Raw genomic sequence first — 25563 nt, forward strand, 5'->3', positions numbered from 1 at the left:
TTCAAAAGCACCTAGCCCAGTGCCTAACACTTGATGCTACTTAGATGATATTAGCTTCCTTTGTTCTTGATTTTTAAAATGATGTTTTTATCATAATTTAAAAGTATTACAATGTCTAACATAAGTGGAAAATGCAGATAAGCATAATAAAATAAAATAACACAATTACCCTACTGTTAACATTGTGAATTTTCCCCAGCAAAATTAGAATATATTATATTTAGTTTTTTTATTATTCTGTTTTCATGTACATAACAAAAGTACTTTCTTACATCACTAAATATCCCTTTAAAACATAATTTTAATGAATGTAATATTGTATTATATAAATGTGCCATGATTTGTTTTTAAACCCTTCTTTTACATATAGCATTAATGCCATTAAACTAGTCTCTTATTTCCTCTTTTTTTTTTCTTCTTTAATGGCTTTATAAATTGAAATTTCTAGTAAACAGAGAAGAACATTTTCAGACTCTTGAGACATCAGTTCCCACATGTGTAACCAGTTTCCCATCTCAGTGGCCATCTTATCCTGTGTATGGATGCCTTCATGCCATTCAAGCTCTTTATTCTAGACCTTTTCATCTTTCTTGGGCTCTGCCACCCCATATAAGGATATCCTCCAAGTGGATTTGCTTCTCGCCCAGCTCAGGCTCTGACTTTCCTTAACCTGCAAGGTGCCCCTCAGCCCCACTGTGTGTGTGTGTGTGTGTGTGTGCGCGCGTGCGCGCGCATGCGTGTGTGTGTGCATGTGTGTTTCTTCCCCTCCTGATCCTGGGCTGTTGAGCCTTGGTGGTAAAAGGAAAAATAACAAACATAACCCAGCTGACTGCTTCTAATACCAACTCAAGTGTGTCTGCTCTTCCTGTTGCCCCAATCTAACACTATAGTTAACACTACATCCTATCTTCCCTAGCGTTTGTTTCTTACCTTTTCTATTGTCACCCATTCCCCAAACTCACCAGCTTCCATAGCTAAGCTAATGGTTTTGCCTACTGTTTAAATGAGATCAAGATTATTTGACACAAACGTGTTTAGCTACCTAATCACCTCAAATGTTTGAATATTTTTAGCTTTCCCGACTTTACTGCTTTCTTGAAACTCTTTCCTTGTTTGGCTTTACTGTAGTATATTGTCCTAGTTTTCTTCCTATCTATCTGACTAATTTTTCTGTCTCCTTATCTGACTTTGATACTTCTCCTCTCCAGTTGAATATATATTTCTCTTAATATTTTATTCTTGATCTCCTTAAGCTGTTGTATTTCCCTAGATTGTCAGATTGCCCACATAATGTCCAAACACCTAGTTTATGCTGCTATGTTCCAAATTTTGTACCTTCCCAACTCTCCAGAACTTTAGCCATATGTAGTTGTCATGTAGCTCCAACAGCCTTTTTTAAACCTGTTTTATTCCATGTTATGGTTAATGATACTGATGCAGTTCAGGTACTTGAGCCAGCAATTGTCATTTTAGTCTTTTTTCCAAGCCCTCATATCTAGTAAATTTACTGTTCTTGTACATTTTTCCTCACAAATACTGTTCTTTCACACTATTTCTCACTCATGCATAGTACAATAATGCCTATTTTATTCTGCTTTGAATTATAACTAACTCTTTGGATTTGAAACTTCTTAGAGGCAGATTCTACCATAACCATCTCTCTTTGCTGAATTAAAGGATACTCTTTGAGGCTTTTTTTCTAAACTTGAGCCAGCATCTTACTCTGTCATTAACTGGCTTTCCCTAGGCAATAGGAATTTGGCCATGATTCACATGATTTGATTATATGTGTGTGGCCTGTAATACACTATTCTTAGGGTTAATGCAGGAAAAGGTGTGGTTTTAGTCGATGCATAACCTGACAGAATATGTGGGAAGATTTTAGGTGGATTTAGCTGGCATTACATATAGTGAATGGAATCTTTGCTAATTAGCTATATTTTAGTACTATAGATGAGAACGTGTTTTCATGTTTTAATCCAAATGTCAGAGGTAAGTTACACATGTATTCAATTTCAAAATTGAATTCTAGAAATCTTTTCTTCCTTGAAAAGTTATATTCTCCCCCCCCAAAAAAAGATTTTAATATTTTTAAAAATTTTTATTTTAATTTTCTTTCTATTCAAGCAGCTTGACTTTAGTAACACTTTTGGTTATGATACAGTTCTGCCAGTAATTGATAGCAGAAGAAATTAATGGCAGTTGAAGCAAAGATGTTGCTAATAATTTTCATATTTATTTCATGGTTTAGATTTCTTTCCCCAATTAGGATATCTCAACTTTGAATACTTACCTATTTCATGTCTTCTCTCCCAAATAACACTAGAATTATAGGGGAATATTTTAATGATTGGGTTATTAAAAAGCTTCTATAGTTTGGCTTCTCATATGTTTTTTAGAGTTCTAAGCAAAGACTGATTTAGAAGAGTTAAAGATTTGGTAAAATAATTTGATAGTTTTACATTCAAAAGAGTTACTAGTTCTTGCTATGTCCTCAGACTACTTTTTGTCTGACATCATCATCATCATCTTACATAGTTTGTATTGTGTGATTAAATGATTCCACTTCTTCATTTGATCCTCATCATTAAAGTCACCTGAGTGTTTGACTTCTGTAGGTGTGTGTGAGTGTGGGGGAGGTAATGGGCATTCAGAAACATTGGACTATATTTTGATTAAAATAGGACCTTGTGAACAAACAATAGAATAGGATAGCATATAAATGGAGATGTAATTGGAATTTTTAGGCAAGGTAGTAGGGTAGAAACAGTGTTTTAGGGGTAGTTATAAGAACTCAGATATTCCTGAGCATTCAGTAGACAAATTGGTTTGAGAGAAAGTAGGTATGAGCAAAAAAAGTGAAAATCTGTTTGATATTCAAAGAGTATTACTTTAGAATTAAAATTTTAAAAAAGTCAAAAGAATTAGTTTCTAGTAATTCTGGATAGATATTTATCTGAATGTTAATAAGTAACCCTAATGGTTTTAAGTGGTCCTAACTGTTTTTGTGGTATGTTTTAGCAATATGAACAGAAGTACTGGATATAATTTGGAGTGTGCACCATAAGAACATAATTTTGGGAATTATATGTATGTTTTCTTTCATTGGTGATTAATATTTTATTCTCTAATTTTGCTCAGTAACTTTAATTTTGTTATATTGCTCAGTCAGTCAGTTTCTCTTTTTTATCAAATTTATAGATAGGTCATTGTAAGAATGAAAGTGTAGGTGTCTGGGAAAATGAGATTTGGGGTGTTGACACCTCTATTTTCATTTATAAACGATTAACATTTCTTACAAAGTATTACATTGGTTATAAATTAAGAGAAACACATTTATCTCCACATGATTATTTTTGTTTTCATCTTTGTTTCTTTTGCCGAACATTTCTAGCTATCCTTATTGGTTCTTTTTTTTTTTTTCATAGTACATTGAATCTTTTTTTTTTAATTTAAATAACATTTTATTTTATTTTATTTTAAATTAAGTTTATTGGGGTAACATTGATTAATACAGTTACATAATTTTCAGGTGTATGTCATAATTGGACATCTATATATTCTATTGTGTGTCCGTCACCCAAAGTCCAGTTTCCTTCAGCTATCATATCCCTTTACCCACTTAACCCTACCCCTCCCCCCCTATATTTGACCCCCTTTAACCATCTACCTACCCCATCCTCTCCTACCCTGCTACCCTCTGGTAACCACTAGTCTATAGTCCATGTCCATGAGTCTCTGTTTGTTTGTCCTGCTCATTTGTTGCTTTTAGATTTATATCTCACATATAAGTGATATCATGTGATTTTCAACTTTTTCTTTCTGGCGTATTTCGCTTAACGTGATTATCTCGAGGTCCATCCATGTTGTTGTATATGGCAGTATTTCATCTCTTCTGGCTGAGTGATATTTTATTTTATATATGTACCACAGCTTCTTTATTCAGTCATCTATTGTAGGACACTTCGGTCGCTTCCATCTATTGTAGGACACTTCCATTGTTTCCATTGTATATATGTACCACAGCTTCTTTGTTCAACCATCTATTGTAGGACACTGTGAATAATGCTGCTATGATCATTGGTATGCATATCTCTTTTTGGATATGGATTTTCAAGTCTTCGGGGTAAATGCCCAGTAGAGGGATTGCTGGATCATATGGTAGATCAATTCTTAGTTTTCTGAGGAACCTCCATACTGTTTTCCATAGTGGCTGTACCAATTTGCAGTCCCACCAGCAGTTCCTTTTTCTCCACATCCTCCCCAACATTTGTTATTACTTATTCTGTTGATCATAGCCATTCTAACAGGTGTGAGATGGTATCTCCTTGTGGTTTTGATTTGCATTTCCTTAATAGCTAGCGATATTGAACATCTTTTCGTATATTTGCTGTCCATTGTATGTCGTCTAGGGAGAAGTGTCTGTTCGGGTCCTCTGCCCATTTTTTGATTGGATAATTTCTTTTTTGGTGTTATTGTGTCAAATGAGTTCTTTGTATATTTTGGATATTAGGCCCTTTTCAGAGGCGTTGCTTGCAGATATATTTTCCCTTTCAGACGGTTGTCTCTTTACCTTGTTGATGGTTTCTTTTGCGGTGCAGAAGCTTTTTAGTTTGATGCAGTCCCATTCATTTATTTTAGCTTTTACTTCCCTTGCGTTTAAGGTCAAAGTCATAAAATCCTCTTTAAGTCCAAGGTCCTTGAGCTTAGTTCTTATGTTTTCTTCTATGCATTTTATTGTTTCGGGTCTTATATTCAGGTCTTTGATCCATTTTGAGCTAATTTTGGTGTGCGGTGATAGATAAGTCTAACTTCATTCTTTGGCAAGTGACTTTCCAGTTCCCAGCACCATTTATTGAAGAGGCATTCCTTTCTCCACTGTATGTTTTTGGGTTTTTTTTGTCAAAAATTTGCCCATACTGCTATGGGTTTACTTCTGGACTCTTGATTCTGTTCCACTGGTCTGTGTGTCTATTTTTCTGCCAATACCATGCCGTTTTGATTACTGTTGCTTTGTAGTTTAATTTGAAGTCAGACAGAGTTATGCCTCTAGCCTTGTTCTTTTTTCTCAGGATGACTTTGGCATTTCGGGGTCTTTTGTGCTTCCATACAGATCTAATGATTTTTTATTCTATTTCTTTAAAAAATACCGATGAGATTTTGATGGCGATTGCAGTACATTGAATCTTTACTCTCTGTATATTGAAACATTAACAAATTATGGCCATATCATCATTAGTGAGTGTGTCATCATAAATTAATTTAAATATAGTTTAACTTATCAATTTAAAAATGAGGTGATTGAGCCTAGAGAGATTAAGATTTTCCAAGGTAGGAAAGAACTAATATTTAAAAGGAGGACTGACTACATACCAGACACAGTCTTTTTACATTCCAGATTGTGAAGTAGGTGTCGTCCCCATTTTACCGAGGCTCAGTTGTCAAAGAACTTGCCCAGGATACCAAGTTTAGTCATAGTGAAGGCAGGATGAAAATCCAGTTCCCTTTCCCAGCCCAGGGTCTTTTTTTGCTACCCCTGTCAGCAAACATTAAGAACTGATCAACTAAGGCAGTGGGGAAAACAAAAGATTAAAAAATAACACTCCAAATATAACAAAGGGTGTATTCTGATTGATAACTTTTACTTTTATAAAAAGACTCAAAGATAAAAATGAATTATATTTGCTCATACAGCTGTTAAATCATTATTAAAATATGGGGCTTGCCATAGCTGTAAAGGCAACGTGATCTTTGCCTATTAGGATCTTATAATTGGTGATGTGTGTGCAAAAAAATAGTTACAAAAATTGTAGAATATATTTACTATCAACCTAGAAATGAAAAGGGTCACCAAGAACACAGGCATCTCTTTTACTTTTTTCTTTTTTTTAAAGGAGAATTAGTCTCAAGATATTCTTTAACCTCTTGCCTGAGGGTATTCTTGTCATTCTTTTAACAGACATACTCTTGCTAATACAGGTAGAGGACATTTGTTTTGTTATGTGATTGGCCTCTGAAGTTTGGTGAATGGGATGAGCCAAGCTAGGAAATGATTTGGACTCTGTTAACTTTTTGAATTAAATTTGATGTTTGTGAGGATTAATAGCTTGCTTTTCAGAACTTCTCAAATGAGATTCCAAAAAATGAAACTGTGAGCATGCTAGCACTAGGAAAAATTAAGACGTTGACATAGTATTATTGTATGTTTATTCGTTAGTTAAGGAAATTAAGTACTTAAAATATATGTGCAAATCTGTGCCTCCATTTGCCCTGTTTATATTTATTTGTGAACTCAATCTTTTATCTAAGCACTTACGCTAATTAAACTGTTGATAACTGCCTTTCTGAAGCAAGACACCTTCTCTTTAGCCTTTTGATATCTGAGCCAGTGCTTTTCTGAGTGTGATGACCTAAGGGATAATCAGATTGCCTAAGACTAGCTTTTCAAATTATTTTTCAGAGCTACTTTTCTGGAATTCCTAAGTGCTAATTGTTTCCCATTTCGCCATCTAATTATCTAGGTTTTAACATTCATACTTTTGATACCATCATTTTCATTAACAAACGCTTTTTTTTTTTTTCCTTAGAAGCTAGAGCTAACTGGCACATACCTAGACAATCTTTTTCTCTATAATCCTCACCCTCCCTCTGTATCCCTGAATTCTCCCTCTTTCATCTCCCTCTCCCTATCCTCTCCTCCTTTTCCCTTTCCCAATTTTGTTTATCTCAATGTATAGGAAGATAGATGGGGGTAGATGATTCCCTGTAAAGAAACTGTTCAATAACAGAAACATATTATTTTCTAAGATAACTAGTTCAAATAACTTTGGAGTCACCAGACCTGGGTTAGAATCCTGCAGTATAAAAGTAGTATATATCCATTGTTAGGGGAGCGGGGGTGTAATATAGCATTAATGATTACGAAGCAGAAAGAAAAAGTGCTGTTCTCATCTATACTTCTTGGAGATAATCACCATTCATTGTTTTCAAGTATCCTTCTAAATGTTTGCTGTATATATTTACATATATATTTAATGTAGCATATAACAGTCTTCAGTACATCAGAAAGCATCTAGAGCAGGGGTCCTCAACCCCTGGGCCACAGATATGTACCTGTCCATGGCCTGTTACGAATCGGGCCACATAGTGGTGGGTAGGCGAGCAAACGAAGCTTCATTTGTATTTGTAGCCGCTCCCCAGTGCTAGCATCACTGCCTCAGCTCCACCTCAGATCATCACCACCTCAGCTCCACCTCAGATCATGAGATACTCTTAGGAGCACCTGTCCCTGGTGCCAAAAAGGTTGGGGACCGCTGATCTAGTGTATTCATTTGGTTGAAGTTTAATACAGTTTGTGTTACTAAATTATAGTATCTCAATTTCTTCTCATTTTTATTCTTTTAATTTTTTTTCACTTTCAAGATGTACCCTTACTTATTTTTTTTTTTCTATCAATCTTAAACCTCTGTAATGGCTCAAAGTTCATTTATAAAGATAGGAAAAAAAATAAATTAGATAAGAAAACAAATGCAAGATGGAGAATATGGTAATTAAGACATTTGCATCTTACGTTTTCAGTCTTAGTTGAAGTAGTTGGCTAGATGTTCTTTCAGGAGTGGTAAGGTTCACAGTAATCAACAATAAACCTATAGGACGGAAACTTAGAATTGTTCTTGTCATTATGGGGAGCATGGTAAGAGATCCATATAGGATTGGCAGACACATTGAAGATACAGGATGAATCTGCCGAGACTGTTGCTAACACTGACAGGGACTGAAACTGAGACTAGCAAGTGTGATTAAATGCCTACAAGAAAATAAAGATATTTAGGCTATATAAAGCAGAGATCTAAAAGCTGTAGGTGCCACCTACTGGAAACCAAAAGAAAAACACCTTCTTTTCAGTAGGCTAAAGAGAGACCTTTATATAATAAATCTTCCGGAAAAAAACAGCAGAATATACTTCCATTAATGCCCAGGTGGAAAAATAGTCCATTAAACATCATGAGCAACCAAGGCAACAAGGTATCTCAGAAAGAAAGAGAAAAATCTCCAGAAAATAAGCTTACAGACATAGAAATATGCAACTTAAATGACAGAATTCAGGATGGTACTTTGGAACAAACGCAATGAGATCCGAAATAACTCAAATCAACAATTTCAGGAATTGTAAAAACAACTAGATGAGCAGAACATGGAGGTGGAAACCCTCAAAAAGAACCAAATAGAACTTCTGGAGATGAAGAACACTGCAAGAGTTGAAAAATGAAATAGGAAGCTTGGATAATAGAGTCGACCAAATGGAGGAAACGATCAGTGATATTGAAGACAGAAATCTAGAAATAAATCGGAAGAAGAGAGAAACCAAAGAATAAAAAATAATGAAAGCGAAATACAAGAACTAGTAGATACCATCAGTAGAGGAAACATAAGAATAATGGGCATTACCAAAGGTAAGGAAAAGGAGCAGGGACTAGAAAGCAGTTTTAGACAAATAATAGACGAAAATTTTCTGAATCTAAGGAATGATCTGCAGCTTGGAATTCAAGAAGTCAACAGAACACCCAATTATCTCGACCCAAAAAGGCCTTCACCAAGACACATTCTATTAAAATTATCAAAAATCAATGACAAAGAATTCTCAGGGAAGCCAGGGAAAGGAAGGCAGTAACTTAAAAAGAAAACCCGTGAGATTATCATTGGACCTCTCAGCACAAACCTTACAAGCCACAAAGGAATGGAATCAAATATTTAAACTATTAAGTGAAAGGAACTACCAGCCTAGAATAATATATCCAGCTAAGCTCTCCTTTAGATATGAAGGAGAAATTAAGACATTTCCAGACATACAAAAATTGAGGAAATTCTCCACTACAAGGCCTGCACTACAGGGAATACTGAAAGGGGTCAGCTCACCTAAAACAAAATAACAAGACCAAAAAAAAAAAAAAACCCATAATTAGGAGTTAAGTAACTGTCAGGCAGATAGAAGCAGAGCAGTGCAACCCTTACTAAGAACAGGGCATTATAAGTTTAAATAATAAGAAGAGTATTACTACAGCAAGATAGTGACGAATGTTCAGCATACATAGGGACAGATAGAGATAACAATACTGAAAAGGGGAGGATTCAAAGATCCAGATTTGCAAAGGGGAAAGGAGATATAAGGCACATGCAGAAGAAAATGGATGACTGTATATAAATAACTATTCTTTTCATATTTGTAATGGTAATCACACACCAAAGATTCAGAACTGAAGTATGTAAAATAAAACAAGAAGAACCAGAAGCAACCCCCCCCCAAAAAAAACAACCAAAATAAAGAAAACGGAAACATAATAACAAGGAAGCAAGGGAAACACAAACTACCAACAAGCAAAAGATAAAATGGCTATAAGACCTCATATTTCAATAATCACCCTAAATGTAAATGGACCGAACTCACCAATAAAAAGGCACAGAGTTTCAGGAATGGATCAGAAAACAAAATGCAACCATATGCTGTCTCCGGGAGGCACATCTCAGCTCCATTGACAAATATAGACTCAAAGTGAAAGGGTGGAGATGATGTTTCAAGCAAACGGCATTCAGAGAAAAGCAGGAGTAGTGATACTAATATCAGACAAAATAGACTTCAAAGTAAGAAAGGTAAAGAAAGATACTGAGGGACACTTCATAGTGATAAAGGGAATCTGGCACTGAAAAGATATAAAACTTACTAATATCTATGCTCCCAATCAGGTATCCCCAAAATATACAAAGCAATTACTAACAGAACAAAAGGGAGAAACAGACCAAAACATTATTGTAGTAGGGGACCTAAATACCCCACTGTCGGATATGGACAGATCATCCAAACAGAAAATCAATAAGGAAATAACACCCTTAAATGACACATTAGACCAACTGAACATAATTGACATATATAGAACATTCCATTGCAGAAAAGCTGCTTATACATTCTTTAGTGCACGTGGAATATTCTCAAGAATCGACCACATACTGGGACACAGAAATAGACTCAACAAATATAAGAGTGTTGATATCATACCAGTCATTCTCTGACCATAATGCTTTGAAACTAGAGATTAACTGTAAAAAGAAAGGGGAAAGAGCCACAAATAAATGGAGATTAAAGAACATACTACTGAAGAATAACTGGATCCGAGAAGAAATAAAAAGGAAGATCAAGAGATACATAGAAACGAATGACATGAATAGTACAACATGTCAAAACTTTTGGGGCATGGCAAAAGCGATCATAAGAGGAAAGATCATATCATTACAGGCCTATCTCCAAAAAACAAGAACGAGCCCAAATAAACAACCTAATGCTTCATCTTAAAAAACCGGAAAAGGAAGAACAAATGAGGCCTAAGTCAGCAGAAGGAAAGAAATCGTCAAAATTAGACCTGAAATAAATGAAATGGAAAACAAAAAAAAGAAAATATAAATTATTCTTTGAGAAGGCTAATAAAATTGACAAACCACTGGCTAGACTCACAAAAGAAAAAAGAGAAGGGATACAAATAAATAAAATCAGGGATAAAAGGGGAAATTATGACTGACATCAAAGAAATACAAAGGGATCATGCAAGAATACTATGAAGAAGTATATAACACCAAATTTAATAACCTAGAAGAAATGGACCAGTACTTAGAAAAATACAACCTTCCTAGACCGAATCAAGATCTGGAAAATCTAAATAGCCCTATCAGCAGTATGGAAACTCAAACAATCATTATAAACCTACCAAAAAGTAAAAGTCCAGGACCAGATGGCTTCACCAGGGAATTCTACCAAACATTCAAAGAAGATCTAATACCTCTTCTCCTTAAACTCTTCCAAAAACTCGAAGAAGAGGCAATACTTTCCAACTCATTTTAGGAGGCCAATATTACCCTGATACCAAAACCTGGTAAAGATAACACAAAAAAAGAAAACTACAGACCAATATCTCATAAACACAGATGCAAAAATCCTAAATAAGATACTAGTGAACTGAAGACAGCAACATACCAAAAAGATTATACGCCACGATCAAGTGGGTTTCATCCCAGGGGCACAGGGATGGTTCAACGTATGCAAATTGATTAATGTGATACACCACATATACAAATTAAAAAATAAGAATCATGTGATCATATCAATAGATGCAGAAAAAGCCTTCGACAAGATACAGCATCCATTTATGATCAAAACACTTCACAAAATTGGTATAGAAGGAAAGTACCTTAACATAATAAAGGCCATATATGACAAACCCTCAGCCAACATATACTTAATGGTGAAAAACTAAAAATTTTCCCTCTAAGATCAGGAACAGACAAGGCTGTCCACTATCACCACTGTTATTCAATGTAACATTGGAGGTCCTAGCCAGTGCAATCATGCAAGAGAAAGATACAAAAGGCATCCAAATAGGAAATGAAGAAGTCAAACTGTCACTATTTGCGGATGACAGGATTCTCTAGATAGAAAACTCTAAAGACTCCACAAGAACACTACTAGAAACAATAAGCAAATACAGTAAAGTCTCTGGATACAAAATCAACATTCAAAAATCCATAGCGTTCCTATAATAATGAAGTGTCAGCAAAAGAAGTGGAAAAAATAATTCTTTTTTCAATTGCAACAAAAAACATAAAATACCTAGGAGTAAATTTAACGAAGAGTGAAGGACCCATATAATAAAAACGACAAGACCCTATTAAAAGAAATTGAAGAAGATACAAAGAAATGGAAAGATATTCCGTGTTCTTGGACTGGAAGAATCAACATAGTTAAAATGACCTTATTACCTAAAGCATTATACGGATTTAATGTAATCCCCTTCAAAATCTCATCTGCATTTTTTAAAGAAATAGAACAAAAAATCATCAGATTTGTTTGGAAGCACAAAAGACCCCAAATTGCCAAAACCATCCTTAGAAAAAAGAACGAGACTGGAGGCCATCACTTTGCCCGACTTCAAATTGTACCACAAAGCGACAGTAATCAAACCGGCATGGTATTGGCAGAAAAACAGACACACAGACCAGTGGAACAGAATTGAGAGTCCAAAAGTAAACCCATATTGGTATGAACAAATAATTTTTGACAAAAATGTCAAAAACATACAGTGGAGAAAGGAACGCCTCTTCAATAAATGGTGCTGGGAAAATTGGAAAGCCACCTGCAAAAGAATGAAAGTGTTGTCTATCACCACACACCAAAATTAACTCAAAATGGATTAAGGACCTGAATATAAGACCCGAAACAATAAAATGCATAGAAGAAAACATAAGAACTAAGCTCAAGGACCTTGGACTTAAAGAGGATTTTATGACTTTGACCTTAAACGCAAGGGAAGTAAAAGCTAAAATAAATGAATGGGACTGCATCAAACTAAAAAGCTTCTGCACCGCAAAAGAAACCATCAACAAGGTAAAGAGACAACCGTCTGAAAGGGAAAATATATCTGCAAGCAACACCTCTGAAAAGGGCCTAATATCCAAAATATACAAAGAACTCATTTGACACAATAACACCAAAAAAGAAATTATCCAATCAAAAAATGGGCAGAGGACCCGAACAGACACTTCTCCCTAGACGACATACAATGGACAGCAAATATACGAAAAGATGTTCAATATCGCTAGCTATTAGGGAAATGCAAATCAAAACCACAAGGAGATACCATCTCACACCTGTTAGAATGGCTATGATCAACAGAATAAGTAATAACAAATGTTGGGGAGGATGCGGAGAAAAAGGAACTGCTGGTGGGACTGCAAATTGGTACAGCCACTATGGAAAACAGTATGGAGGTTCCTCAGAAAACTAAGAATTGATCTACCATATGATCGATCCAGCAATCCCTCTACTGGGCATTTACCCCGAAGACTTGAAAACCCACATCTGAAAAAATATTTGCATACCAATGATCATAGCAACACTATTCACAGTGGCCAGGACATGGAAGCAACTGAAGTGTCCCACAATAGATGACTGGATAAAGAAGCTGTGGTACATATATACAATAGAATATTACTAATCCATAAGAAGAGATGAAATATTACCATTTGCGACAATCTGAATAGACCTGGAGATAATCATGCTAAGCGAAATAAGCCAGACAGAAAAAGTTGAAAATCACGGTATCACTTTCATGTAGGTTATAAACCTAAAAAGCAACAAATGAACAGGACAGAGACTCAGGGACTTGGACAATGGACTGGTGGTTACCAGAAGGTAGGGGGTGTAGGAAAACAGACAAGGTAGAAAGGGTAAAGGGGGTCAAATATACGGGATTTGGGGGAGGGTTAAGTCAAAGGAGATCAAATATATGGTAGCTGGAGGAAATTGGACTTTAGGTAGTAATCATACAATAGAATATATAGATGACAAATTATAATGCACACCGAAAATTATATAATTGTATTAACCAACGTCACCCTAATAAATCTAATAAAAATAATAAAATAAATTTTGGTTGAATTAAGCCTAGTCATTCTGAATTAATCAAGTTAAAGCAGAATTACTCCTGCGGAATATGTGTCCTCATACTTCTATTTTGCCTTTAAGGAAAATGATTGATTGAATTCAGAATTTAAGAGGATCAGGAGCAAATAGTAGCTGCAAGGCAGCTGTACCATTAGGCCTGACTAATTGGTCAATGCTTACCTAGGGCTTCTTAATCCTGCTATATGGAGACCAATGGTAGTCGTAGTTACATATAAGTGAGTTGTTCAGTCTGCGTGAGTTGATCTATGTGTTTGTTACAAGATTTTAATCTGCAGGGTATATTATGTACAATAAGAAAAGAGAGAGAAGAGATGAAAAATAAAGCAGGATTTAAAGGACCAAAGAAATTAATATGAATTAATAATGTGTAAGAGAGAGTAATAGAAATGAGGGGCTCTTTATAGAAGCATTTGATAAATCATTTTATTCTACTTCCTTCACATCTACCTTTAAACCATTCTCATTATCTCAGTTTCTCAGTTCTCAAAATAAGATTTTAAGAAATAAAACATCTGTGGGATAGAATGATATTGTGACTCAAGAAATATTTTCCTGAAATTTTCTTATAATATATCTGCCTATGTCTGGTCTCTGTCTCTCGTCTTTTAATTATAATTATCTGGAGTAATTTTAATTTCTTAGGATTCTAATTTTCTGTTAATGCTAATAATGAAAATTCTTAAAACTGTAGACCATTGACCCATTTCAATGACCTGTTGGATATAGAGAATTTAGTGTAAACTGGAGACAATAGGAGCTAATAGTAGAGAACATGGGGAAGAACAGAAAAAATGGTTTGTTCATTTTGCCCAAGGAAAGATGTATAGTTTAGAGAACTTTCTAGCATCTAAGAGTAATAGGCATAGAAACAACAAGGGATTGTACTTCTTGATGATTTCCCTATATCTTTGATTGCTTTTATGACTTTATTTTCAATTTAAACCTTAATTCAAGTGTTAATTGTGGTCTATGTGTTTATCAGTTTTTAATCCTGTAGAATATTGGTATTTTTTTTTCTTTAAAAATAACTCCATAAAGAATTTATCACTTGGGAGTGTTGCGTGTTTTTGTTTTTTTAAATTAATTATTTTATTTTATTTATTTATGCCTGCAGCACCTGGTCTTCCTAGGTGGTCTTCCACCCAAGTACTAATCAGGCCCAACCCTGCTTAGCTTCTGAGATCAGACATCAGGCTTGTTCAAGGTGGCATGGCCGTAGATCAAGGACCATGGCTCCACTGGGGCGTGAACCCAGGACCTTCTGCATGTAAAGCAGACGTGTTAATCGCTACACTATGGAACCACGTCCGGAAGTTTTTTCTTGAATGTCTCAGAAATGTAGCAATTATATTTATTTAAAATAAAAGATTCCATAAGACAGTGGCTTTTTAACTTTAGTAATGTATCAGAATCTCTAGAGGAATTTTTAAAAATTGGGTGCCACACCCCTATTTCTGATTCAGAAACTCTGGGGTAAGGCTAGAGAGTTTACATTTCTTTTCTAATAAGTTCCTAGGTGATGCTGAAACTGCTGGTCCTAAAACCATACTTTGAGAACTGCTGCAGCACTTATCACAGAAGTGTGAGACAGAGCTGATGCTAATCTGTGCTGAATTATTGCTGAGTTGCTAGTAATGCAAGAAGAGTTATACCTATTGGACGTGTACTCACGATGATCATTTAATGTAGTGTTATCTTTTATTTGTTTTCATAGATTGGAGCATATGATCAACAAATATGGGAAAAATCTGTTGAACAAAGAGAAATCAAGGTAATTAGTTTTATTTTGTATATTCTGAAATATAGTTCTATAAATTGATTATTTACCACATTTTATTTAATACCTTTCTACATGCTTTTAAGATATAAATTGTTTTTATTCTAATCAGACTTTAAAGAAGATAGACTCTTTTCTGATGGCATAGTTCTGTGTTGTTACCTCTGTTTTTTTTTCTTTGGTTTCTGGTATCTTTCTTTTCTTTTAAAATTTAATTTTTAATGATTATTTTTTGTCAGCTCTTTTCCCCTTTTACTTGTCACCTTATACTTCTAGTTTGCTTTTCCTCCCTTTTGATGCTGTCATTGTTCTGTACAGTTTATTAAACTGGTAAGTGTTTCAGGATTTTTTCCTGCCTGAGTGGTCCTGTGCAAATGTTTCTCTGCTTAATTGAGATTTGCTTTTTGGTGCTACTAACAGAATGACTTGGGCACAAATAAAGTTGCTGAAAAAGTGGTCATTTAAAAAAAGAATTCAGGAAAATAAAGCATTAGTTTAAATGTTTTTGCGGTAGATAGTTTCTTCTGGAACATATAATCACTTATGCTGAAACATTCTCATAGGCTACCTTGCTAGCATGAAAACTATTTTTAAACTAAATTTATTGTTTCTCAGCAATCACTTTTTGATAAGATTTATATTTTTAATTTGCATAGATTATACTAATCAGTGTGTTTCTGCACGAGCTAAATTTAATGTGAGCCCAGAGAATGTTACTTTAGTTGCTTGACATTTTCTGTTTTGTTCAGAAAGGTTTTACATTAGATTAAAAACTAATGTCTCTAGTTATTTAAAAATCTGTGTTTAGATAACTTAGTCATCTGTAAGGAAGAGTAAGATTCTTTGCCATTTGTTAGTTTTAATCTTTAAACTGTTTTCAGTAAGTACCTACTGTGTGTTAAATGTAGGATTAAATCACAGGAGGCAAGAAATGAAATAGATTATAATTTTGTAGATGAGATACATAATTACAAATGAGACTAATCCATTTAAGAGAGGGATGTATAGGTTTCTTTGGGGAAGTACAGGGAGAAGCAGCCTTGGTGAGGTTGGGAAAGATTTCACAAAGGAAATGACTCATGAGCTAAGTTTGAGAGACATTAGGGAGAATGAAGAAAGCATTCCAGATTGAAGAGCATATGAAATTATACATAAAAGAAGGAGCATGACTCCTCAAGAAGATGTTTGATTGGTAATAGGTTGGATGGAGGAAGGAGATTAAGGTGGTTAGGAGTAAAACAAGAAATGAAAATGAAAGTCAGATCGTAAAGGGCCTTGACTGCCTTACCCAAGAGTCTAGACAAATCTGGAAAAACAATGAGAGAGACATTGAAGGATTTTAAGCAGAAAAAGTTACCTGATTAAATTTACATTTTAACAACTTTACTCAAACAGCATTAAGTATGATGAGAAATTAGAAGAGTAGATAAAGAGTTCTTTTTTAGAAATACCCAGGGTAGTACTTGGGTGAGATGTTTAGGAGTCCTCACAATATAAAGAGTGTGTGTGTGTGTGTGTGTGTGTGTGTGTGTGTGTGTGTGTGTGTGTGTTATCTGCATTATATATTCTACACATTATATAGATACAACTATAGGAGTGAGTAGATTTACATTGAATGATGAAAGAAGAAAACTGTGAATAGAATTTTGGGAAACATCAGTATTTAATGGATAGGTAAAGGAAAAGATGTAAGTGAAGTAGGAAAGAGGAGAGATCCATGGGACAACAGCGTGTTGTGAAGAGTTGGAATAGTCAAGCAAATAAAGAGCAGCAGAGAGGTCTAGTAAGATGCCTTAAAATCTTTTATTTTTGATAGCCTTTAACTTGTTGGACAGGGAATATTAAGTACTTTGAGAGGTCGTGTTACCAGTTGACACATTTGGATTTTTTTTTTTAATTTAAAAACCTTAAAATATATGTATGCTTTTTTAAAATTTTAAGCCATTCATCACAAATTGCTACATTTATCTATGTAATTTCCTCATTTTAAAAATAACTGTTTTAGTGCCTAAATAGTGGCTACGGTAAGGAAGGATTATATTAATCATTACCCGGTGCACTGACTGGATGAATTTAGGGAGGCTAAGACCTGTAACTTGTTTCTGAAATATGTCTGCCTTTAAAGATAACACTTTGTAATACTAATTGAAGAATTAAAACTTACTTTTTTTTTAAATTAAAAGTGTCAATTTGCGACAAGCCTAAAACCATTCTTGCTAAACATTCTAGAGATCTATTTATAGTGTAAAGTAATTTTGCATTTATTCTGAGGAAAGTAGACAAGTGCATAACTGGTGTATTAATGTTAACATTTGATGTAGAAAAAACAAAAACATTGTACTAGTTGCATAAAGCACACTATACCAAATGTATTGAATTCACCCTTCTGTGTTATCAGTTGGCTCATTATCTGTCAAAGCAGTTAGCAACAACTAAAGAAATCAAAGAAACCCATGAAACTATATTTCTGGGAAATGTTTTTTTTTTTTTTTTTTTTTTTAATTAAAGGCCCGGAGCTTATATTGCTAGAGCATTATTTAAATCTTTCGTTAAGTTGAAAATTATTATTTAAAATTATTAGCATTTTAAAAATTATAACTGAAAATTTTTATTTTCTGATCATTGTGACCCAAATTTAAAATTAAATGTGGAATTTCCCTCTGTTTTAATCCTACAAGAGTTTTAAAGCTTCAGTGAAAAGAACTGTGCTTTAAATTTATGATAGAGGAAAAAAAGGAATGGGAGAACTAAACAGTATGTTGAGAAAGTGAAACTGATGGTTACATTCTTTAATGGAGTCTAAGTGTTATAATAGTTCCATGCACAGGAAGTCTGGATCATTGAACAGAAATATTTTCTAAACTTAAACAGCCACTTTAAGCTTTTTGGCTCAACATTATCTGTGTATTTATAATTTCTTTCAATTCAAAACTTCATACTATTTGTGTCGTTGAAATTGAGGAATTTAGGAATTTAAATGTACAGTCAGTAAAAAATATATTATTTGAATTCTTAGAGATAAAGTGTATTCATAGTACTTGATTGTTTCTACTTTTTATAAATTAATTATTTTTTTTATGGCGACATTGGTAAACGAAATCCAAAATGTTTCTGCTGTATACTTTAGCAGTAAGGCGTATATATACACCTCCCATAGCTAGATTTCTTTCTGTCACTACATATTTGACCCCCTTTACCCCGTCTACCCTCCCACCTCCTGCCAACCCTTTGGTAACCACTAGTCTATTGTCAATGTCCATGAGTTTCTGTTTGTTTGTTCTTATATATTCATCGCTTTCAGGTTTATATCCCACATGTAAGTGATACCGTGATTTTCAACTTTTTCTGTCTGGCTTATTTCGCTTAGCATGATTATCTCCAGGTCTATTCAGATTGTCGCAAATGGTAATATTTCATCTCTTCTTATGGATTAGTAATATTCTATTGTATATATGTACCACAGCTTCTTTATCCAGTCATCTATTGTGGGACACTTCAGTTGCTTCCATGTCCTGGCCACTGTGAATAGTGTTGCTATGATCATTGGTATGCAAATATTTTTTCAGATGTGGGTTTTCAAGTCTTCGGGGTAAATGCCCAGTAGAGGGATTGCTGGATCGATCATATGGTAGATCAATTCTTAGTTTTCTGAGGAACCTCCATACTGTTTTCCATAGTGGCTGTACCAATTTGCAGTCCCACCAGCAGTTCCTTTTTCTCCGCATCCTCCCCAACATTTGTTATTACTTATTCTGTTGATCATAGCCATTCTAACAGGTGTGAGATGGTATCTCCTTGTGGTTTTGATTTGCATTTCCCTAATATATTTGCTGGCCATTTGTATGTCGTCTAGAGAGAAGTGTCTGTTCGGGTCCTCTGCCCATTTTTTGATTGGATAATTTCTTTTTTGGTGTTATTGTGTCAAATGAGTTCTTTGTATATTTTGGATATTAGGCCCTTTTCAGAGGCGTTGCTTGCAGATATATTTTCCCTTTCAGACGGTTGTCTCTTTACCTTGTTGATGGTTTCTTTTGCGGTGCAGAAGCTTTTTAGTTTGATGCAGTCCCATTCATTTATTTTAGCTTTTACTTCCCTTGCGTTTAAGGTCAAAGTCATAAAATCCTCTTTAAGTCCAAGGTCCTTGAGCTTAGTTCTTATGTTTTCTTCTATGCATTTTATTGTTTCGGGTCTTATATTCAGGTCCTTAATCCATTTTGAGTTAATTTTGGTGTGTGGTGATAGACAACACTTTCATTCTTTTGCAGGTGGCTTTCCAATTTTCCCAGCACCATTTATTGAAGAGGCGTTCCTTTCTCCACTGTATGTTTTTGACATTTTTGTCAAAAATTATTTGTTCATACCAATATGGGTTTACTTTTGGACTCTCAATTCTGTTCCACTGGTCTGTGTGTCTGTTTTTCTGCCAATACCATGCCGGTTTGATTACTGTCGCTTTGTGGTACAATTTGAAGTCGGGCAAAGTGATGGCCTCCAGTCTCGTTCTTTTTTCTAAGGATGGTTTTGGCAATTTGGGGTCTTTTGTGCTTCCAAACAAATCTGATGATTTTTTGTTCTATTTCTTTAAAAAATGCAGATGAGATTTTGAGGGGGATTGCATTAAATCCGTATAATGCTTTAGGTAATAAGGTCATTTTAACTATGTTGATTCTTCCAGTCCAAGAACACGGAATATCTTTCCATTTCTTTGTATCTTCTTCAATTTCTTTTAATAGGGTCTTGTCGTTTTTATTATATGGGTCCTTCACTCTTCGTTAAATTTACTCCTAGGTATTTTATGTTTTTTGTTGCAATTGAAAAAAGAATTATTTTTTCCACTTCTTTTGCTGACACTTCATTATTATAGGAACGCTATGGATTTTTGAATGTTGATTTTGTATCCAGAGACTTTACTGTATTTGCTTATTGTTTCTAGTAGTGTTCTTGTGGAGTCTTTAGAGTTTTCTATCTAGAGAATCCTGTCATCCGCAAATAGTGACAGTTTGACTTCTTCGTTTCCTATTTGGATGCCTTTTGTATCTTTCTCTTGCATGATTGCACTGGCTAGGACCTCCAATGTTACATTGAATAACAGTGGTGATAGTGGACAGCCTTGTCTGTTCCTGATCTTAGAGGGAAAATTTTTAGTTTTTCACCATTAAGTATACCAATTTTGTGAAGTGTTTTGATCATAAATGGATGCTGTATCTTGTCGAAGGCTTTTTCTGCATCTATTGATATGATCACATGATTCTTATTTTTTAATTTGTATATGTGGTGTATCACATTAATCAATTTGCATATGTTGAACCATCCCTGTGCCCCTGGGATGAAACCCACTTGATCGTGGCGTATAATCTTTTTGGTATGTTGCTGTCTTCAGTTCACTAGTATCTTATTTAGGATTTTTGCATCTGTGTTTATGAGATATTGGTCTGTAGTTTTCTTTTTTTGTGTTATCTTTACCAGGTTTTGGTATCAGGGTAATATTGGCCTCCTAAAATGAGTTGGAAAGTATTCCCTTTTCTTCAAGTTTTTGAAAGAGTTTAAGGAGAAGAGGTATTAGATCTTCTTTGAATGTTTGGTAGAATTCCCTGGTGAAGCCATCTGGTCCTGGACTTTTACTTTTTGGTAGGTTTATAATGATTGTTTGAGTTTCCATACTGCTGATAGGGCTATTTAGATTTTCCAGATCTTCTGGATTCAGTCTGAGAAGGTTATATTTTCCCAAGTACTGGTCCATTTCTTCTAGGTTATTAAATTTGGTATTATATACTTTTTCATAGTATTCTTGCATGATCCCTTTGTAGTTTACAGTCTGTTTTAATTTCTGCTTTTCATCCTTGACTTTTATTAATGATTGTTTATACTTTCTAGTTAAATTAGTTATTTTTAAAATCATGTTTTTAAATTAACTTAGTGCTCTTTTTTGTTCACGTAAACTTTTTTTGTTATATTTTCTTTTTTAGTTATCAAGGTAATGTTGGTTAATAACATTGTGTAAGTTTCAGGTGTACAACATAATTCAATGTCTATATATGCACACTCACCAACTAAAGTCTATTTCTCCCATGTAAAATTTTTTAAAGTTCCGTAATTATAGTTAGTACTGAAAGCTATGTTATTTGGTGCGAATGTAGTTTACTCTAAATGAATTTAAAATTTTCCAACTTAAAATATCTACTTAATTAAAATCAGATTTTATGAATGCTTACATCTTGGTGCTAATATTTTGTATTTTTGTGAATAAAATCATCAATGTTAGATTTCTTTTTAAAAATTTTTTAATTTTAGTTTTTTCGTTTATTTTTTTAAACCCTCAAATAGTTTGATAGTTTACCTCGAAAGGGAAGTTTTATCAAAACTGGCAATTATTTTTTTTAAACCTTCAAATATTTTGATAGGCTCCCTTGAAAGGGAAGTTTTATCAAAACTGGCAATTATGCTGTGAGTCTACAATGGAAAGCAAGTGTTTTAATGAAATATAAATAGGAAATTAGCCACATACAAAATAGTCAAGAGAATGAGCCTAGTGTAAAACAAGATAATTTACTGTTTCTCTAGTAAGGTCTGTAAGTTCTTAAAACATTCAATTAAAATTTTAGGTATACAGCAGTAAATTAAATTTTAGATTTGTTATATTAGCAAGAAGGTTATTTTAAAATTATTTTTAAAAGAACATATAAAAGACAAGTAAATTAAAATATTACTGTTTTCAAATTTGTTGGCACTTATAAAGGTAAAAATCTCATAATAAACTTGATACCAAATCTAAGTAGTGCTTTATTAATGAAATTTTGTTTAAATGTATGTATTATTAGAATTACCTTTCTAATTTGCAAAATATCAGGAATGATTTATAGTCTATCAGCCACTCTATCATGACATTAAAATGAGAAATGAAATACAGATATAGTCGATTTTCATTATTCTTAGTAGTTATATTCTGTAGAGTCACCTCGAACACTGAATTAATGAATAGTGATCATTGCTCTTAGGGGAAATACAGAGTTAAATTCATGCAAGCCTCTAGTCACAACCCTTTTGTCAGCTGATCAATACTTAGCCTTGTTTTATGTATGTGTCTGTGGAAAACCCCGTTATTTAATATGCATTGTTGATTCACCTACATTGAACTCATGGCCAACAACACGATGACTCAAGCCTGAACAGAGCTTATCTAACACACATTTCCTCAGAGGCATATCACAGCCTTCTTGCACTTAGAAGTGCTAGATGGTACTTCAGCACTATGCTCTGGGGCCATTTTAAACAACAGAATTAAAAATGAAAAGCACAAAAAATGCAAAAAAAAAAATCATGGTACTGAATAGACTGTGAAAAGGATACTTAGGATACTTAGAATAAAAGAGCTGAGACAAGAAAGCGGAGCATTGCCTTGTTTGACCTCAGCTGGGAATATGCACCTTGGGGTGATTTAAATTTTTTGCCACAGCCACTGCACATATCTGCAACTGATGGCAGAAGCACTGCACGTACTGATTTTGGAGTACAAATAAATTTTAATGAGTGGATGAATTTGCAAATATAGAATCTATGAGTATGAGTAGCAACTGTATGTAAGTTTTCATGGCTTTATCTTCAACCCTGACTCTTTCTTTTTTGCTTTTGTATCTCTGGGTTATTTGTAACTTCAGTTGGACAGAATATTTGCAAGAGTTCAAAGGTTAATGGCATCTTGATTTTAGGGTACATTTTTGGCTTAAACATCTCATCTCAGTTAATTCTGAGCTCAGATAGTATCCTCTTTGTTTTAGATGCAGACAGTGCTTAGTCAGATTTTTATTTAGATGGCCATTGTCACTGGGATTAGGACCACATGAAGCACTGCATAATTAATTGGTTAATTGAATGAATAATAAATCATCTAAACACTGTGTTATCTCTTAGCACTTGGCTCCTCAGGAGTTAAGCCTAAACTCTTCCAATTCTTAATATCCTACTCTTAAATTACAAAGTGTAATTTATTTTATAGTTTTTTTCAATGATTTTGATCTTCACCCCTACTCCCATTCTATACACTAATGGCAGAAACTTAGTAATTCCGAGTTTAAACTAATTCATTTTACCATTCCTGCTTTCCCCCCTCTTCCACCTCCTGTGCATGGCATCTAAGTTCTAAAGTAATTAGGTGGCATTGTGGTCTGGTTAGTGGTTGGCATGTGAACATAGTGGCAGCCCTGTGATATGCATCATCCTCTCTGGGTCTCAGCTGATATCACCCCTACATGCTGACATCTGCTGGGAAGTCTGCATCCCTGTCTGTCCTCAGCTCTGTGGTCTACTACTTTCTGTAGCAATGCCTCCAGCATCACACCTTGAGGGCCCTTCAGAGCCACTGCTCCCTCAGCCAGCCTCAACACTCTCCTATGCATATCTGGGGCCAAAATAGTCTCCTGGACCACCTCACGTTGTACATCCAAATTGTTTGGTAGCAATAGTCTTGGTTTTAAAATTTTACCTTTAGTAATAAACAGGTATCATATGTTACACACATTCCTAAATTTATCTTTTTGGAAAGTAATAAAATTTATTACAATTATGTAATAAGTTATGTTCCATTTACAACAAATATATAATGTGTTATATTTTTGTCCACTGTGTCATTTGAAGGGTTTTTTTTTTTAATTGAAATCTTTAGAAGTTGATTTTTTCCTGCTCTTCTGTGTATGTATGTATGTGTACATATATAAATATGTATATGTATGTACATATACACACACATACATACACACACATAAAATTCCAATACTACTTTTTTATTAAGGTTTAATAGACATTATATTAGTTTAATGTGTACAACATAACATTTTGATATTTGAATATATTGAGAAATGATCACCACAATGAGTCTAGTTAACATTTGTCTCCATACATAGTTATAAAAAATGTTTTTTTCTTGCTATGAGGACTTTCAAGATCTACTCTTTTACCAATACTACTTTTAATATATTATAGGGTTTAAGGAATAAACCAAAGAAAACAGCGCATGTGAAACCAGACCTCATAGATGTTGATCTTGTAAGAGGTGAGCCTTGAATAAATAAATGCTTAATGCAATTAGAAATTGACCTTGAAGAAACAGAATTCCAAATGGGTTAGATATATATGTTTATTAAGAAAAAAAAGAAAAAAGAAAAAGCAGTGTGAGCCTAAATGAAGGCAGGAACTGTGTAAGAGAGAATGGAAGCATTTAGATGCCATTGACTAGTTTTTCTCCCACTAAAGCTCATTCCAAGAAATAATAAGTACAAAAGAAAAACAGCTTGTGTTTGCTTAGCAAACTGTAAGTTTTGGTTATAAAAATTAAAGTAATAACATTTAAAAAAATCTTTTTAAATTTAAATGATAGTTGACATGTAATATTAGTTTCAGGAGTTAAAGTGGTAATTTAAAATTCCTAATTGGAACAAATATTTGAATATTGTCTTATATTTATAAAATATGTGTGGGAGAAATTCCGTTATTTCAGTTAAAAAATTTTTTTCAAAGTACCTGAGTTAATATGATAGCATGAAGAATATCTTTAGAAGTGTCTACTACCCGAAATTGGACATTTCTTATTCATAGTGTAGTACAAAATAAAATTGTACATGTTTTGTTTTTCTTCAAATGTTGAAATCTTTTCTCTAAGGAAATTAAAGAATAATAAATGTACTCTGTCATTTTATTTTACTTTTCTCAGGGTCTGCATTTGCTAAGGCAAAACCTGAAAGTCCTTGGACTTCTCTGACTAGAAAGGGAATTGTTCGAGTTGTATTTTTCCCCTTTTTCTTCCGGTGGTGGTTACAAGTAACATCAAAAGTCATCTTTTTCTGGCTTCTTGTCCTTTATCTTCTTCAAGGTATAATTAAGTAATAGAAATATATTTTGCTTTTAACTTTCAGGATATTATATTTTTAGTGTTACTAAGGCTTTATAAAAAACATATAGTACTACCAAGTATAAAGATCTACCATTATTGTAATATTTAATAAGACAGTGATTCGATATTAAAAATGTTTGAGAAAACAGCAGTTTTTTTCAATATATTTTAATAAAAATTTGAATCTGTAGATGGCTAAGAAAAATACAAATTAAGAATTTTTAAAGATTAAACGTCTCTTCAAAATATACCCCCCACATATATGTACCTCACCAGTCTTTTTTTAATACAGGTTCATTTTTCCTGACTCAGCTATACTTTATTTTTTCTTTTAATCACTGTGATCAGAGATCGTCATCATTCTGTATTGAAATTCTGCATACCATAACTGTTGTG

The 25563-nt window shown here is 33.9% G+C and overlaps 1 protein-coding gene and 1 pseudogene across 6 annotated transcripts in view; one reads left to right on the forward strand and one right to left on the reverse strand.

Annotated features, from left to right (window-relative positions):
• The window catches only part of PHTF2 (putative homeodomain transcription factor 2), a 121450-nt gene that overhangs the window by 51423 nt on the left and 44464 nt on the right, over positions 1-25563 (forward strand). For 4 of the 6 annotated variants that reach the window (XM_016145959.2, XM_016145958.2, XM_016145956.2 and 1 more), the window contains exons 3-5: positions 15222-15278; positions 24261-24330; positions 24988-25146. In XM_016145959.2, the coding sequence (XP_016001445.1) occupies positions 15222-15278; positions 24261-24330; positions 24988-25146 (286 nt within the window). The remainder of the gene's footprint in view (positions 1-15221; positions 15279-24260; positions 24331-24987; positions 25147-25563) is intronic. The other 2 variants (XM_016145957.2, XM_016145960.2) reach the window with 2 other exon arrangements.
• LOC118611161 lies at positions 14613-14728 on the reverse strand (annotated as a pseudogene).

The sequence above is a fragment of the Rousettus aegyptiacus genome, unplaced genomic scaffold, assembly GCF_014176215.1.
Source record: "Rousettus aegyptiacus isolate mRouAeg1 unplaced genomic scaffold, mRouAeg1.p scaffold_m13_p_13, whole genome shotgun sequence".
NCBI lineage: Eukaryota > Metazoa > Chordata > Mammalia > Chiroptera > Pteropodidae > Rousettus > Rousettus aegyptiacus.